Source organism: Cynara cardunculus (assembly GCF_001531365.2).
Source record: "Cynara cardunculus var. scolymus isolate 2C chromosome LG 5, CcrdV1, whole genome shotgun sequence".
Lineage (NCBI taxonomy): Eukaryota > Viridiplantae > Streptophyta > Magnoliopsida > Asterales > Asteraceae > Cynara > Cynara cardunculus.
This window is the reverse complement of record NC_037532.1, coordinates 2979566-2998585: the sequence shown is the minus strand read 5'-3', so window position 1 is coordinate 2998585 and position 19020 is coordinate 2979566. Positions and strand designations below refer to the sequence as shown.

The following is a 19020-nucleotide window of genomic DNA, read 5'->3' as shown; positions in this document are numbered from 1 at the left end:
CCAAAAACACAAAGGGTATTACAGTCTTCTTTAAAGCTTAAAACTTGCTTAAGTAAATGACACAATTATCCTTCTTTCCCATCAAGGGTATGGTTGTAAATTCAAACAAAGAAAACCCAAGACCCACAAGCACAAAGGGTATTACAGGCTTGCAGCCTTCTTTAAAGCTTAAACCTTGCTCAAGTAAATGACTCGATCATCCTTCTTTCCCATCAAGGGGTATGTTGGTAAATTCACACAAAGGGTATTATAGCCTTCTTTAAAGCTTAAAACTTGCTTAAGTAAATGACACAATTATCCTTCTTTCCAATCAAGGGTATGCTTGTAAATTGACACAGAGAAAACCCAAGACCCACAAGAACAAAGGGTATTACAGCCTTCTTTAAAGCTTGAAACTTGTTTAAGTAAATGACATAATTACCCTTCATTCAAGACTCTCTCTCTCTTCAAGAACATTACCATCAAACCACCACCCTTGACCCCCTCTCTCCCCTTTTCCACACAACAAAACATAATGAGAGGTGAAATAAAAACAAAAGGTGGTAGATGCATGAGCAACTACAATCCCCTTCTCTCTCTCTCTCTCTCTCTAATCTCTCTCTCTCTCTATTATATACCTATATAGATATATCTATATCTCAACTTTCTCTCTCCAACCTCACCACCTTGCCTTTGTAATCCTATTCACTACCATCCAGATCAAAACCCCAGTTGATTTTGTGACCTCTCTCTTGGTTTATGCGCAGTTTTCATCACCTTCTCAGGTATTTGCAACACAAAAACTCTAACTTTCGTCTACAATGGCTGTTTTCGCTGTCCCCACCACTCTGGTTTTGCTTATCGCCCCAAAAGGGCTTTTTCGAAATTGTTCATCAACATTAGGTTTTTGTAAGATGATGTGATCATCTCTTTTCTTCGTGTGTTACTTAATTTAAATCTATGTTTCTTTCTGGGGGTTTCTTGATTGATTATTGATAAGTAAGGGGGCTAAGACTTCGTTTTTGTTGTTTGGTTTCTTGTGTTTCTCGAACTTTCTTCCATAAAAGGTGGTAGGTTGGTGGGTTGACTTATTTTTTATGAACACAAATGGGTTTTTTTCCAGATTTTTTCTCTTGATTGTGATTCTCTTTCGAGTTGGCAGGATGTTTCTTCTATTTGGGGTTGTGCGTTTATTGGGTTTTCTAAGTTTCTTGATTTAAGTTGGTCTCTTTAAGTTCTGCAATTCGAACATTTTCCCAATCTGGGCATTCGAATTACCAACAAAATACAAAATTTTGGTTATCTTTTCTTCCATAACCTTCCAATTATTTTAATTCATAGTAGCGATTCAAAACATCATCCATGAAGTGGAGTTGACTTGGGGTTTCTCCTTCTGCAACTCATTGTTTTTCATAGTCTCCATTTCTGTGCATTTGAAATTGACCTCTGGGTGTTCGATTAAATGCTTAGCCGATTTACACTATGGATAAGATCCTCAACCCCTAGCTCTAAACCCCTTTCAAGCCCTGCAACAATTGTACCTTATTGAGCAAAGATCATAATATACAATTTGTTTGTATATGATGTACAATGCTATAATGCAGGGTGGACAACATGGTATAAAAAGGGGTTTGATAAATTAGGCTCATGTTAGGACTAAATTGAAATTTAATCCCAAAAGAGAACTGTTTTTTTTGTTACAGGACCTGGTTTATAGAATACAATCTTGGCTCATGTGAAAACTTTATTAGGTAATGATCGATAAATCTTCTTGTTGTTATCCCGAAATGCGTTTGCTTTATTATCTTCCTGTGCAATGGAACCGATGATATTTGCGTTCTTGTACCTATCTGTTTGGTTTTGTAATTGTTTTTTCTCCTTTTTCTCTTTGTATATGACTTGTAATTCTTTCTTTGGATTGTTTAGCTTTGCTGTAGGAAGCTATGGTGAGCATTCGTCGACAGAGACTGATTAAGCTTTATGGTACATCTTCACATGTGTGCTTCTTGTTATAATGTCGATGTCTCGAGGGTTAAAACTTAAAACGAAACAAACCCAGTATATCCCACCCGAGGAGGGTGAGATGTACGTAGACCTGACCCTTAGGGGTCAGGATTTGTAGCTAGTGTAGATAGGAGGTAGGGAGTTGGAGAGGTAGAGGGTGAGAGATTTGCACGTATTGAACTTTGATAATGTATAAAAACCATATTTTTGGTATTCTTGTGAATCCCGAGTGTATAACAATGTTGAATAGTTGATCGGCACAAGTCTTCACGGAAACAACCGCTCTACTCTTTTGATAGCAGATGTCAGGTCTAGGTACAACTCACTCCCATACCCCACCTACAGGTGGGATATACTGGGCTTGTTTGGTTAAGTTTGGTTTGGTTTATTGTTCATGGGCTTATTTGTTTTTTTTTTTTTTTGGTTTCTTTTTTTCCATGATCATAACGTTGATGATGTGTTGATGGTTAATCTCAGGGCGAGGTCCTTCTCTAGATTTTCTATCATGTGAAAATGGGCAAACTTCTGGTAATTGGGCACAGAACACCAGACAAGTTAGCATGCATCCAACACCTTCGGTTGACATTGACCAATCTATAGAGGTATGGGTTCCATAGCTTGATGCTCTTCACAAGTGAATAATATTACATTCATATTGCATTTAGAATCTTATATGTGATTTAAGTGACTTATATTCATCTTAATGCCATCATCCTATAAAGAATTTCTGCTTAGGTGATCTGCCATTATGCTATGGTTGTTTTATGCTCAAATTTTACAAAACTGTCTTGAAAAAGAAAACTGGAAGTGAATCAGGCCTAAGCTCGATGAACAATTGGTAGCATTACAGAAAGCATAGGATCTTAGTAACTGGTTGAGTTTTTCATATGAACTTGCTAAACTAAAGCTCAATATTGAACACGAAATTCAAGTGGTTGGGCTTGTTTGGTATGCAGACGGGACAGGACTGGACAGGCGAGAATGAGGTAGGCGTGGGAAAGAATCATGCAAGGTTTAGAGTTTTAATTTGTCATGGGTAGTTTGGTAATTTACCAATCTTTCCCATCTCCCTGATTTTTGTTCTACCTATTTTGGTCATTTTTGTCCCACTGTAATTTCCTAGTTTGAGTGTTGCACCAAATGTGGGACAAGTTTTTGTTCTGTCCTGTCCCACACATATCAAACACAAGCGTGGTTCCCGTGTCATCCAAAAAGAAAATTATTAACATAGCAACACACTCTTTACGGCATCTTTTTCATGCTTATATATATATATATATATATATATATATATATAGCTTGTATATAGGAGGTTCACGGAACCCCCCCAAAAAAAACTAAGGAACACTCTGGTAATCATTCATCTGTAGGATATATTTGTCGTTTAACTTAGGGGGAAAACCTTGAGGGCCAGCTCAACCGACAAATAAAGACTAGGCTTTTGGGCTGCTCCTTGTAGCTCGTCAGTTCAAGTCTCCTCGGGGCCATTGAAGATTTTTAGACTGTTAACTTCAGGCCCCATGTGATAAGTCTAGGTGCGTGCAAGTTGCCCCGGACACCCACTATTACCATAAAAAGAAGATTCTTTTTGTTGTTAATGCAAAAATACTGCATAAAATACTTTCTTTTTGATTCTCACAAAGCCGAAGACCCTTGAAGACCTGAGCCACCCTTCATCTTTGTTATCTTATTCAAGATATTTACTGTCGCATTGAACAAAATTACCATGAATTTATCAATGCGTTACCTTTTGCACTTCAAGATTTCTGTTTTTTATGTTCTCTTTATCATTTTCCCCATGTTTTTACCAGGAGAAAGCGAAATATGAAGAACCCGAATCTTCAAATGTCAATGAATCGAGCTCATCTAACAAGCAGCCAATTCAGCATCCAGGTCTGTCTCTTTTTAATTTTCAAGTTAATTGTTTCAACCCCGCAATATATGTAGCCACTTTGCACTCTTTACTTCAAGGAAGAAGATTATGAGTATATTTGACTTCCGTTAGCTGAAATAAGTAGAATCTGGTCAATGGTGGTCTAGTTGTCCTAGAAAACCACCGGGAAAATCTAACATAAGTGCAACCCCAATGCACCAAGACTCTTTACCATCGTGAGCCCTAAGTGGGAAGTCCTTCCACTTTGTAAAGAGAACCTTTCAACGACTCAAACTCGCAATCTTGAAGTAACTGGACGGGTGTGAGTGAGGAGGAGAGATGAAAGAATTGTGGAAGGTTTTAAGGTTTTAATTTGACATTGGTAGTTTGGTAATTTACCAAGTTTGTACATCTCCTTGATTTTTGTACCACCTATTTTGGTGGGACGGAAAAAATGCATTTTTGTCCCACTCAATCCTATAAAGTCCCAATCTAATTGTCACACCAAACATGGGACAACAAGTTTTTGTTTTGTCCTACCTGGGTCCCGCCTACCATATGCACCCTTAATGCTTAAACAAACATCCTTTCTAAAATCAGAAGTCAATATGCATCATAAATTGGCTTCATTTAATTTTGCCCCTTGATCTGACAAATATACAAACTGAGATTAGCCAAATAGTTTACTCGGAAAAAAAACGCGAATTTTACTGTGAGAATATCTGGAACTCCATCAGATAACTTTTCAAAAGTGCCCTTTTAAGTGAGAAGGGAGGTTCCAACATATATTGAGGAGAAATGGTCTAAGGGGCTGTTTGGTTGGTTTTCCTTCAAGTCCTGTATGGATAAGCTGTATGTGTGGATTAATTTGTCTGAATAGATTGGGAAGGTTTTTGTTTGGAAGAGTTTTTACATAGATGGAAGGAGTGTTTTTTAATCGGAGAGACAGGTTTGGAAAAAACTTGGCTTTATACATAAAGCTACCCCCTAGAAGGTTACTAAATAAGCCACTTTTTGTATCATTAAGCCACTACTAAACAGTCATGTATAGTTGGGCAAATAAGATGCGAGCCTCATTACGCTCATTCAGCTGCTAACAAACAGGCCCTAAGTCTAGAACATGTGGGACCATGCCCCCTCCAATAGAGGCTAGATGTGCAGAGATTGTCCTAGAGTGTCGAGAGGGGGCTAGACAAGTATAGATTGACCCAGTATGTCGAGTTCCTTGGCTCTGATACCATGTGAGAATATGTGGAACCCCATCAGAAACACTCTCGATATGAGGCCTCTGAATAATGTCGTATTAATGGCATTTTCGATTTGAATTCTCTTGCATTGCAGTTTGACTTGAGTTTTGACCATATTCATATGTGATTCAGTGTTCAAAAGGCGAAAAAGACACCGAAGAAAGCATTTTGAGAATCAAGAACCTTGCATAATGAGAGGGGTATACTACAAAAACATGAAATGGCAAGCTGCCATTAAAGTTGACAAGAAACAGATCCATTTAGGCACAGTTGGCTCTCAAGAAGAAGCTGCTCGGTTGTACGACAGGTAAAACGGACGTTTATATGGTTCAATCAAGCATTTTCTTGATGTTTTTCCGTTTTACTCTTTATAGCAGAGGTCAGATCTGCATATATCTTACCCTCCCCAGACCCACCTCAAGTGGGATATTATGGGTTAGTTTTGTTTAATTTTGGTTTGGTAATTTGCTTGATGTCTGCCGCTTTATTATTTGGGATAGAGGTTAGGTCTATGTACATCTTATCCTCTCCAGACTCCACTTCAGGTGGATATACTGCTTCCTAGGGGCGGACCCACATGGAACGATAGGGTGGCACAGGCCACCTCTTCATGGTTTCATCGTAAGGGGAATTATTACGTTTCTAAAGCACGGTATTGTTTTTGAAACTGAAATGTTAGCACAAGACTTTAATAAGACTTTAATGGCTAAGATGGTAAATGCTTCTGCCTATGTACAAATGGCCTAGGTTCGGATCCCATAGTTGTCAAATTTGTTTTGTTTAGTTTAAATTTTGGTGTTTTTTATATACCTCTTGTGTTTTTAAAATATATGTAGATCGGACTCGAACATGAGTCTCTTCTACGTAAAGATAAAGAACCAACCAACATATCTATATTCATAATTTATAGTCAAATTGTGTCACCACTTGAAAAATGCTTGGGTCCGCCTCTGCTCCTTTCGTTTGATTTAATTTAGTTTGGTAATTTGCTTGATGTTTTTTCGCTTTAGTCTTTTACGTAGAGGTTAGGTCTGCTTATATCTTACTCTCCCCTTACGTTGGATTCGTTTGGTTTATTTGCTTGATGTTTTTGGCATGTGGGTCTGATTTTGTTCTGCAATTTGTATAGGGCCGCTTTCATGTGTGGTAGAGAACCCAACTTTGAGCTTACGGTTGAGGAGAAGGACGAACTCAGTAAACTGAGTTGGGACGAGTTCTTAACCATGACTCGGTCTGCAATCAACAGCAAAAGTATTTCGACTCACCCCATCTTTGTATCTTTCCGAGTGATCAACTATTTAAACCATTTTACTTGATTTAAAAAAAAAAAAAAACCATTTTTCTGGACAAAAATGCAAAAAGAACACTAGTTTGCACGAATTGCCGATTCTAACGGCATCTTCGTCACTAGGGTAAAAACGTCATTGTGCCCGTTTGGAAACTCCAACCGGCAGGCAAAAAGAACAGCATTTTGCCGGAGATGGGAATGAAATATTTCCTGTTCAGACGGCATAAATACCGTGTGGTTGGAGATTGGATCATTTTTGGTGTTAACGGGTCCACCGAATTGGCCTTTTTTTGCTCAATTTGCAAACTGCATTTTCTATTACTTTTTTTTTTGTATTCTTACAAGAACGACGATGGTTTATGATTCTTGATAATTCAAAAATTATTCGCTATATATTTTTTTCTCAGAACATCAGAGAAGGGTGACTTCGCGGATGAAGTTCGAGCATCCGTCACAGAACAACGGTGAGCGGAAAGCGAAGGTGGATCGAGGAGGAAACAGCTTCTCGGCTTCTGATGATGCGGAGACATCGGCCTCTTAAAGCTCGCATTCGTCGGGTTTTTTTTAGTTATTACTATTAATCATAAATTTAGCCATTTTTAGCAATTCTTAGGTTATAATGCTCAAATGTTATTGAATGGTATTTGAGGTTGGAAATCACATATTCAAATCCCCTCTGGTGCCCTATCACAAAATTATATGATCAAATCATATAAAGTCACAAAATGTTACTTACACCATATCTGCCATCCATGATTTCAACTTCTTTATGCTTTGTTTATTCATATTTTGCTCCTCTAATTCAAAAGAGAGGTCAAGTCTCTATACATTTTACAGGTTACATTTGATACTATAAAACATGACAGTTTAACGTTTGGTAAGATATAACTGAACATAAGAGGATTGGATTGGTAAAAGTTTATCTCTAATGACTTGTTTACTGTTTTTTTTATTAAATGATCAATCTAAATGAAAATTAACAAATAATATTTAAAAAATACAAAAACATCTGATGTAAATAATAATTAAAAAGCTCAAAATCAAAAAATCCTAAATATTTCGTATTCATAAAATGAAAAATACTTAAAATCACATTCATAAATTTTTTATCTTTTTTAAACCTTTTGTTTTACTTCTCTGTTTGAACCTCCATGGCTATAAGAGGATTTTAGGAGTCAAGCTCAAACCAATCAAACATCACCCTTGTACTTTTTTCAATTTTTATTTTACATATTTTCTATATTATGTTTTTATTATTAATATTTAATAAATTACATAAATTAACTAAAATATATAAAATGTATAAAAATGGAATTTTGAGAAGAGTAAAGTGAAAGTCTAAAGAGAATAAAATACAACAAATAAAATTTAAATAATAAATAAAATGTAAAAAAGAACAAGGAATTAGATTCTATTTTGAAGGTATATTAGTAAATGTAGGTGTGTTCCACTTTGTTTCATGGGATATGTCTGTTTCATTTTATTTCTGTTTGTTCCACATGAAAACATATATCTATATTCTGTCGAATGTACCAAACACACCCTTATAGACGTACCTCTAAGTGAAACTTACTGGGTCTGTTCGATTTGGTATTTATGTTAACCCTTCCAAGTTTATTTTTAGCCTCCAATTAATTAATTTATTTGACTTCATATGTTGGGTTTGACCCGAATCGAGTACCTTGGTGGTGTTGAAAGCTTCGAGTTTTTAATAAGTTACTCAAGCTCGAGTTTAATTCTACTCAAGCTCGATTCGATCTGAAACACAAAATAGAACTCGTTTAATTTAACGTCAAGCTCCATCATACCAATGCTCGACTCAGCTCATTCAAAAACTCGATTAGATTTTTCAAATCTAACCAAGTTATTCAAGCATACACTTTTTCAAACCAAACATGTTCATATGCTCATAGAATATACAACAAAATTTTAAAAAACATCAAACCCAAGCCAATGAAACAAGCTAATCGATTTCGATTTCAAGCCCATAAACGAGTTTTTTATACTTTGAATTTTAGGTATAATATATAACTCAAATTCGTAAACGAACATCGAGTTCAAGCTCGAGCACTACTTGAAAAAGGTACTTGAACCTAACACAAACAACCAGCTACTCGGCTCGTTAACACCCTGATTCCGACAACTTGCCCTAGATTTTGAAACAATTGAAGCAAACCCAAATGAGCAAAAGATGAAGAACAAAATACAACCACGAACTCAAGAAACATAAAGAGGCAATGCACTAAAAAGATCCCATATTAGCTATTATAATCAAACTCTAAACAAAAGACCAACTTCCATCACTAGTTTACACATCATTGATTGCCTAAATACAAGGTAGGTTTCAATCATGAAAGGAGGGAGACGAGCGAGACAAACTCCAACGTAACGCGGCCTCTGGACCTTGTGTTTATCACAAAATGTTCAGGGTATTTCCTCAACAACATAAGCAGCCCGAACCATGGTTTTCCCTGAGCTTCGGGACCGGAATTGTCATCTGAGCTTAGATACCGCCTAACACGACTATGGTGCCACACACTCCCATATTGTTCCACCAACTGCACCACCCCCCATCAAGTCGTTAAGAAAAGTCAACCATCTAACAACAATCATTTATATAATAACAAACATAATCGAGTTTATAAAAAGTAAAACCACATATAGAATTCCAAGGGCCAAAATACGCAAGGTGGAACTACCACATAAACCAAACCAAAGTACCAAACCAAACCAAACAGAGGTAGCAAACCCCACTTAACTACGGGGTTTTAGTGGGATCCGATGCATTCCGGGTGCATTAGTGCATTAAGGGCTGTTTGGTTGGTTTTCCATTAAGTTTTGTATGGATAAAGTTGTCAATGTAGTTTAATCTGTCTATATAGATTGGGAAGATTTTTGTTTGAGAGGGTTTTTTCGCTGATGGGAATAAGCATGTTTCTTAAATGGGAGGGACAAGTATGTAAAAAAAAACTTGGCTTTCTGCATAAAGCTCCCCCCAGAAACTTACTGAATAAGCCACTTCATATATTATTAAGCCACTACCAAACAGTCATCTATAGATGACAGAAGACGCAAGTCCCATTAAGCTCGGTAAGTGTGAAGTGTCTACTTTCCAATTCTATCCTCAATTATGAGATGAAGAAATTCCTTACTCCTTATGTTATTAAGGGTAAAATTGTACGCAAGTCCCATTAAGCTCGGTAAGTGTGAAGTGTCTACTTTCCAATTCTACCCTCAATTATGAGATGAAGAAATTCCTTACTCCTTACGTTATTAAGGGTAAAATTGTCATTTATTTAACTAAAAAGTGCTATGATTACACATAGCTAAAACCATGGCGTTTTCACATGGACATTTAATTTGGGACGGAGGGAGTAATTCTAGCTACGGCTCATAGCTAGCAGGGACGGAGCTGAACTTGTACACATGTTGAACCCACCTTTGTTATGTACCAGTCATCAGATGTTGAATAATTGGTATAAAGGGATCCCGATGTAACTGTACATCTTCTCCTTTTAAATTTGTTATTTCTAGCAAGCATTTACGGTTAAAGAACATCTATACCATATCGCAAGCTTTATGTGAACTTGATCTTTTTGTGTCTATCACAGGGGACCATCATACGAGTATCAAAACATTATAGATTACTAGTTTAGCGTTAAACTTGTTCTACATACATTTTATCTACTATTGTACTCACACTATGGGTGCTGGTGCGTTTGGTAAGTGGACAGGACTAGAAGAGTGGGAGTGAGGTAGGTGAAAGAATTTTTGAAGGTTTTAGGGTTTAGTTTCGGGATGGGTAGTTTAGTAACTTATCAATCTTGTCTCGTCTCCCTGGTTTTTGTTCCACCTATTTTGGTAGCACTAGGAAAAAAAACATTTTTGCCCTACTCAGGTCTTGGCCTGTCCCAATCTAATGTTGTCGAGCTAAACATGGGACAACAAATTTTTGTACTTTAATGTCCTGTTCTGTGTAGCAAACACACCCTATGGGTGATTCTCTGCTGACACACATGACCGATTTCTAAATCTAAAGAGCCGTTTATTAGAACGCTTACCCAGTAAATGCTTACCTGGTAACGTTACGTCTTTACCTTATCGGATGAACATGGCACAAATTGAGAATCTTACCAGATAAGAGCGATGATAAGGACCGAGACTTTTACCCAGTGAGTGAGAGTAAGGACTCTTACCCGGTAAGAGCTTATCGGATAAAAATGTTGTATACGCTATCGTTTTAATAGCTCAAAATCTTACCCGGTAAGTTAAGTAGAAGTGCTGAATCTTACCGGGTAAGAGTTGGGTAAACGGCCCCTAAGATGACAGTTCCTCTCTAACGAAAGAGCAAACGCTTATTTGATGCCAAATATATGCATGCAGATACTGGTTGGATAGACTCGACCATATCTAATAATTAAGTAAAGGAAATCCACCTCATATAGGATTGGCAGAAAGCCAAAAACGTTAAGACTACGAGGATATGCTTATTGCTCGAATCTTACCTCAGAATGAAGTTTCTCCATTGGCATCCATTCCCCAGGACCACAAAGGTCAGATAGCACAGTAGCTACAGACGACACCACGTCTTTCTCTTCTAATTGTAACAGCTGCTGGTTGTCAGAATCTCTGTCAACTCTTGATCTTCCCTCGGACTTCTTATCTACAATAACAAGAGAGAAAAAGAGCAAGTATTGAAGACACCAGTAGAGGCATGTGCTTAAGTAACTATTTATATCCAATCACAAGAATCTGAAGTATACAAAGACGACTAAATCATAACCATGACAACAAAAGAAACCATAATGGATGTTGAATGCATGCTATCACCATAATTCCAAATAACTCGTTATGATGTCAAGGCTTGGCTTTGCTGCCACGTTAACCCCTATGGCTCCATTCTAAGGCTTGGCTTGCATTGTAACACTTTATGGAGCGTTACAACACATTATGCCACGTTACAATGCATCATGCCATGTTACGATGCGTTATTTTGCAAGGTATGGAGTTATTTTTAATATATAACTTGACAGAAATAATAATTACGTATGGGACCTAAGACTTAAAGAAACATAAAAAGTAAGCTTAAAAACTAAAACCTTAAATAGGTAAATACTTACTCCCATTCCTGTATACGAAGAGTCGAACATGAATTCTTTGGAAATTGAAGGAAGTGATGATAGAGATTCAAAAGATTTAATCCCGATTTTTCACTCTTGATATCATCTTTTATAAGCTCTATATATTTGGTATCAATGGTTCTTCTTTCTTTTTTAGTTTTTTACTTTATATGAATTTTATTTGTTCTTCGTACGGTATCATTCAAAATACTAACAAATACAAGTGTGTGTGTGTGTGTGTGTGTATGCCGCCTTGAAAAACGTTGTGGCCTCGCCTTAACTCGTAAAGCTTGAGGCTTGACCTCGCCACCACATCACGCCTCACGTCATTTAGAACATTGGCTATAACCACAGGCATTATCCCCTGATTTAATAAACCTCATAATAGCTAGAAGAGGAACACACCATTCATTTAGCTGCTTTCCTAAGTAATGGGAAAAATATTGATACGTCAACCCCGTGTAGCACCACATACCAGGAGTAAACCAAACCAAAGAAGCCTAGTATATCCCACCCAGAGGTGGGTTCCAGGAAGGTTAAGATGTGCGCAGAGCTAACCTCTTCTTCAAGAGTAGAGCAGTTGTTCCTGTGAAGACCCCCATGCACCACATACCAAGAGTATGTGCTATAAGTCAGATACAACTACAGATAACACACAACCCTGGTGGAACAAGATACACATTTCGGAATCAGAATGGCACATAAGATATGCAATAGATATCGGTAGAAGGGTTACTGATTACAATCAAGGTCTGCAAGGTATTCTACATGATAGCAGCTCAACAGGACTTACTAAAGCAGCCATGCTAAAAGGTGTGGAATCACATGCAAATATGCAATCATAGTTGTCTCGGATACTCTAATTCGTTGCTAATTGCATTTGAAAAGCCATTTGTTTTTCCTTCCAATAAACTAGCCATACTGAAAGATACTCTTTTCTCAAGCCAGGGGGGACTTTATGGAAACAGACACTCTACTGTCCAGGCTAGAGGTCAGGTCTGCATACATCCTACCCCCAAACCCCACCTCCAAGGGAGACATATTGGGGGCGTTTGGTTTGGTTTTACTGAAGGATAAAGGACTTGAGCACCAAAGATCAATTGAAGAGGTAGATCATGTCCGCCTTCAACAAACCCAATGAAAAATAGAACTTAATTCATGTATTGCATCTCCTCAAAAGAAAATAGTTTGATCCAGAGGAAGCTGAATCCCGAAACTGACATAGTTTTGGTACAAAGTACTTCAAACAATATGGAACTCAGGCACTCAGCACAGACCATAGAGAAATTTGCTCAAACAATTCCAAAGCAGGAGCACAAAAAAAAACTCAAATAGACAGCTAAATCGTTCTTCAGCAACAGCCAATGCAGAAAATTGTTTTTATAAGAATGGGAGTTAAAGAACATTGGTCAATAGCAGATATGTTCAAGTCTCGATTCCTCATATTTTCATGCAAAAGATCATGAAAGAAGTGGAACGAACTTCAGAAAGTTGATAAGGGAGGGAAAACCATGCTCATTGTGGACTTTAGAGGCTAATAGAGGCAGGTATTACGGTCAGGTGTCGAATTAAGATGCTTAATATTCAGTCTTCACAACCTCCATCAACGACCGGGGAAAAATATTTGTTTGGCCCCTGCACTATTTAGTAAAATCATCTTAGACCACGCTACTATTAAATTTATTTACTTGGCCATTGTATCTTGTGTTCCAACAACTTTTTGGATTTCGCTCATTAATCTTAGTTTCAGCTCACAATATTCATGTTCTGGGTCATATTTTGTTATACCCTAAGGGTTAGTAATCTGGGAAACTAAGTACAAGTAGTTAATGCCTAAATGGTACAAGTTAGTAATGCATGGGTATTGTATAAATAGATGTGAGAGGGTCTAGAAGAAGGTATTCTGTTTTGTAAACCCTTGGACTTGAGTCTGTGGAGAGATTCTGGCCTCTCGAAAGCCAGAAACCCTAAATGTGACCACTCGCCATTAATCATTAGATTGGTTTTGCAATTCCATCCAATTTCACGGGGTACATCACATTTCTCCTTAATGAGCACCAGCATAATATCACTTCTATAGGACATGTCACACGCCGGGGAAATCACTTTCCATTTTTTAAAAGAAAATGGAACTTGTGGGCAAGAGATGGTCAGAATATAAGGAGAGCGGCTAAATAAACAACTTCAATAGTTCAGTGACCAAAATCCCTTTTACCCGACAGACGATATTACAATGACCTAACAAATGTTATTCTCCCAATGACGTAAAGAATGAATACCAACTAGCATACTGATATGGGTAAGAGAACTTGTACTTGAAAGTTAAGACGAATATAATTCGATTGAATGATCAATATTCATGCAAACTTTTGTGCACCCTTTATTTAAGCTTTGGCCATAGGCTGTATATCAGGCATGAGAAAGGCAGGCACACCATCTCAATGATACATGGCTTTATCCAAACCAAATGAGCCCAGTACATCTGACTTGAAAGTAGAGTTGGGAGGGGTAGGATGCAATCAGACCTCACCTCAACCACTAGAATCGAGAGGCTGTTTCCTTTAAGCCCCCTGCTTCTGAACGAAGCAAAGGTGTGTGCAAGCATGCAATAAGATAGGTAATATGACAGGTAATGGAGGGAACAGGTTAAATAATGATCCAATGGTGTGCAAGCAGACAATGTAATCAGATAAAACATGTAATACAAGTATAAACTAATGAATATAGCAAACTAGAAACTTAAGCAAAATGTGGTCCTATCAGACCAAACTATCCCACACAAGGAGCCTATTTGCCTACTTTCTACCCTCCTCTTGATACCCTTTAATGTAATGTGGTTTCTAATTGGTTAATTTCATACTGGCTTGTTGATAATTGAATTAATTATCACATTATGATCACTTTTTATTTTCATATTTACATTTACTTTAGTTTCCCATCTGTGAACATATACTGTTACACCAATTGTTCACCCAAAAACACGAAAGAAAATATAGAATTACTAACCAGAATGTGATTTCCCACCGGAACCCGACGGAGCACCATATGATGCATAAGCATCGAGCCCATCTCCGGCACCTCTCCTTATCTTCTTCGTCCCAGTCACTCCACTATCATCCATCTCATCATCTTCATAAGCATCTTCAAAATCAGTCACAACCCTCCCCCTTCCACTCTTCTTCCCGCCAGAAACCCTACCAGAAGGAGGCAAAGCCATGAGATGAGGAGACGGGTAACTAGTCACGGAATTAGGGTTTGAAACGTGGTGACGCGGTGGCCCAATTGGACCACCAAGGATGCTTCTAACGGGTAACAGAAAGTAGAACTCCTTATCACCGATTTGAAGAAGATCTTGAGAATCCAGCTTTACAGGTGGTGTGCCAGGGAGATGAAGAACGCCTTCGACGAAACAACCGTTTTTCCCGAGGATTTCTAGGGCAAAACGACGACGTTGGAAATCGTAGAAAATGCGGGCGTGGTGACGGGAGATGTTCATGCCACCGCCGAGGGAAGAGAGATCGACGTCGACGGTGGATTTCTTGGAGTTGCGTCCGAGGATGATGGAGTAGGTTTGCATATAGTATTCGAAGTCTTCGCCTTGGAGCTTGGCGAATCCTGCTTCAACGTCGCTGCTACTGCTTCCCATCTTCTTGTGTGAGAGTGAAAATTGAGCAGAAGGGAATTGGAGAGGGGTCTACCAGTCGGCCATTGTTGGAGGAAGAATTGGTGGGCAACAATGGAGATCGACGAGGGTTTCGCTGCAATTTGTATTTTGGTTTTGTTTACCTGCCAATTATGATTCATTTTCATAACTTATTTTTTACAGCATTTATGTTAAAAAGTTTTTTTACGTCAAAATTAAAAAATATATGTTCATATTATTACTCAAGAATTAGAATTTTTGCCTAAAAGTCTTTATATATATATATATATATATATATATATATATATATTATATTATAAATCATTTGACAAAAAAAATTAAAAACCACTTTTTATACGTAAAGTATTGTTTATTAATATATATTACTTAAAATTCAAGATTACAAATGATTTTGCATAAGTACAACTTATTAAAACTTCATTTTTAAATTTGTGTAACTAATTGTAGATAAACATAATTAAATACAGAATAAACATTTATTTTAAATATAAAAAATCTAAAATATAATTAGGATAATCATTAAATTATAACAGAATATTTAATTATTATCTTTATAAAATGTTATATTATTAAACAAAAAATAAATTATTTTGTTATTGAATTTAAATTAAATTATAATAAAATAAATAAATAAATAAAATTACATAAAATGAGAATTTGTAAATAGTTGATTTGATATTAACATTGATATATTTTTTTCAAATTTTAATGATATCTTCAAATTTATATTTTATTCAAAAATAAAATCATTATTTTTTTCTTAAAAACACATAAAATCGTATTATAACATCGATAGAAACAAATAATAAAATAGAACATTAAAATCGAGATGTGTCTTGCTGCATTTTGCGAGTACTATTTTAGTATACATAAAGCATATATATATAGTTATTAACATGTTTCTGTGGCTAATCCATTGGTGAAATAATATCATCGACAAGATTCATGCACGGTCTTTCACACTTATTAATATGTTTCTGTGTTAGAGTTTCTAATGGTGGTCAAATTAGTCATCAATTAAATATAAATAATTTATTCATATATATACAAATGAATGCTATCGACGAATTTTAATTAATTATGTATTTGGGCAAAATGCACAAAATAGCAACCTACTTTCACAAATTTCCTTATTATAGCATTTTACTTTCAGTTTTTCTTATTACAGCAATGTACTTTCAAAATATTTTTTATTAGGGTATTGTACTTTCAAAAATTTACCCATTATAGCATTGGGTAACCTGTTACCTTTTGAACATGTTTTTCTTTGTTGACGTGGCAAATTTAAAATGACATGGAAACCATGTAGGATAACATGTTACACATAGATATCCTACTTGTCATTTAAAAAAAATTAATGTAAAAAACAATTTTTGAAAATGAAAAACCTTCATCCCTCTCATTGTTTAGACCGTTCATTCTCTTCCTCTTCTTGATGACTGTTCATTCACCCACAAACCCTCAATCCCTCAATCGCACACATCGTGTTCCTCTTTGGCCTAATCGACTCTCATCATCTTCTTCCTGATCAAATCTAAACCCTAATCGACTCAATCTCATCGACTTCCTCATCGTGCATCCTGTTCCAACAGGTAAGTTCTATATGTTTTACATTTTCTGTTTCATAGCTTGTGTCATGAGAATCCATGTCTGTTTGCCGTATATGTTTGCCTTAATGGTGTAGCATGATGGGTAGGTTGGATTCAATACTTTCTGTTTGTCTCTCTGTGATTATGATTCCAACTATGTAGTTCTGATGTCATTGAAATGGATGCGGACTGTAGTTATGATTCGATACTTTCTGTTTGTCTCTCTGTGATTAGAGATGAAATCTCAAGAAAAGAGGCAGAGAAAAATAGGATTCACTTAGAAACAAATGATTCATATTAATGTGCATATAAAGTGTTTGTGTTTATGTTTATGTGTGTTAATTAGGTGTTAAGGTTCTAAATTGGCAACTATTTTGCAAATTTAGATCGAAATTTGGGTTTAATCAATATTGTTACAATGCTGCTGCAATACCTCTCCAATATCAGCAAGAGCACAGACAATGGGCAGACTATTACAGCCAAATAGAGGTTTGTTGTGCTCCTGGCACAGACAATGGGTTGTCCTGTTCCTGCTATTACCAGCGTGTATTCTGCTCCAACCAACCAGCAGGTGGCATCCTCTGCCCCAACATATTGGGTTCCAAAACCGAGCACATTGGATGTGCCTTCAGTACAGGTTTAGGGATCACCTTTACCCACTTAAGTGAAATAACCGTATGATGTCTCTCATTTTATGCTCTCAAATGGATTCAGTAACAGGGCGCACTCATCCTTATGCCTTAATTTACTAKTATTCTAAATTCCTGTGTAACGTAATTAATGATACAAARCAGGTACCAAGCAACAGGTCTGACTTGCCCTGCACSCGGATATTGTATTTTCTTGCTAATCTTATTGCTCTTCTATCATATTGAAAATGTTCATCAGGGTCTGATGTATCTTTAGAAGTAAGAGGTTAGTTATAACATACTATTATATTGTCTTTGAGCATTAAAAATGTGTTTTTGCCTTCCCTTATGAGTATGTTCAACCTTGAAAGGTACAAATATATTTTATCCGCGGCTTTTATCGTAAATGTAGAATTAATTAAGTAGACGTAATCTAAGGGAGTCGGGTGCCTAATGACTTAAAAAGAGTCTCGTGCCTAATCTAGAGTAATTGATGATGATAGTTTTTCCCATATACATGCTTGTAATGTTCAATTTTCTCTAATTTTCGTATTTGAATAGATACCTCAAACTATGTTATACATGTGTTGAGTGACTTGGAATGTTGGTGTTACCATCCCAGAGTTCGAACTGCCTTGCCAATTTGTTGTTCAAGTATAATAGGCTGGAAGTCAGCGTTATGGTTTTTAAAACTATTTTCAGAGTATGTGTTAGATATTTTTCCTGCTTAACCAAAATTGTCTGCTTTTTCTGTGCAACTGTTTTGTGTTTAATACTTTAATTTCAAATACTGTTAGCTTAATGCAAACTCCTTTTCAACATGTTATACCTACTAGGCTACTACCTATTAGAAATCTGAAAAAATTGATTTTTTCCCATTATGAGTCAAATGTTTCTTTATTAATGTACTTAAGAATGACGATGAGCAACCATTCTTGTCTGTACTCATTTGGAAACAGTTTGATACCGAGTTATAATCTTGACAATTCAAAATTAAGTTCTCAAATGGTTAGTATTAGAATCCCAGTTGTGTTAGATTCAGAATTAGTTCTGCATTGTGATTCAGAATTAGTTCTGCATTGTGATTAGTTTGCTGATTTGAAGACTATATCTATATATCTGATATGCTATCCTACTGAGTCAGGCCTTTGAATCCTAATTGTAATATGGTATTAGCGATCTAGGAGTACTGGGAAAGCCAATTTTCTTGTTTGTGCTTGTCATTATTTAAGACCTTTAAACGAAATCAAAATGTGGCCGAAAACCAATCATATCAGCCCCTTGCCGCCGTTGCCAAGAAGATTGGCTGGAAGGCCAAAACTTAAAAGAAGAAGGGATGCAGTGGAAAAATTATTGACTTCAACAGGACAGATTGGAAGACAAGGAAGAAGAATGACATGTATCAATTGTAATGAAGCAGGTCATAACAGTAGATCATGCAAGAATGAAAAAAAAGATGCACCATTGAAAGATGTCAGACCACCAGGAAGGCCTAGGACTAATATTCATAGACAAAGCAGTAAAGGGGGTGCACGAGGCGGAACGGGTTCACAAAGGGATGTTAGAAAGGTAATGTAAAATCTTCGAGTTTCATACTAATTTTATATATCAATTGCATACTAATTTG

At 36.6% G+C, this 19020-nt stretch overlaps 2 protein-coding genes across 3 annotated transcripts; one reads left to right on the top strand and one right to left on the bottom strand.

Annotated features, from left to right (window-relative positions):
- The first annotated feature begins 545 nt into the window (after nt 1–545).
- LOC112513219 (ethylene-responsive transcription factor-like protein At4g13040) lies at nt 546–7154 on the top strand. Of its 2 annotated transcripts, XM_025119420.1 has the most exons (8): nt 593–764; nt 1683–1730; nt 1906–1962; nt 2461–2585; nt 3795–3876; nt 5236–5410; nt 6233–6354; nt 6799–7154. In XM_025119420.1, exons 3-8 carry the CDS (start codon nt 1923–1925, stop codon nt 6930–6932), a joined length of 678 nt encoding a protein of 225 aa, XP_024975188.1. In that variant the 5' UTR covers nt 593–764; nt 1683–1730; nt 1906–1922; the 3' UTR covers nt 6933–7154. The 2 variants fall into 2 exon arrangements, with proteins under 2 accessions (XP_024975189.1, XP_024975188.1); XM_025119421.1 differs by lacking the exon at nt 1683–1730 and having other exon boundaries at nt 546–764; nt 6799–7123.
- A 1475-nt stretch (nt 7155–8629) lies between these two features.
- LOC112513420 (FHA domain-containing protein FHA2) lies at nt 8630–15270 on the bottom strand. The gene is made up of 3 exons (XM_025119678.1): nt 14518–15270; nt 10897–11054; nt 8630–8949 (listed from the first exon to the last, which is right to left on the bottom strand). The coding sequence occupies exons 1-3, from the start codon at nt 15155–15157 to the stop codon at nt 8740–8742; spliced, it is 1008 nt and encodes a 335-aa protein (XP_024975446.1). The 5' UTR covers nt 15158–15270; the 3' UTR covers nt 8630–8739.
- Between the last annotated feature and the right edge of the window lie 3750 nt (nt 15271–19020).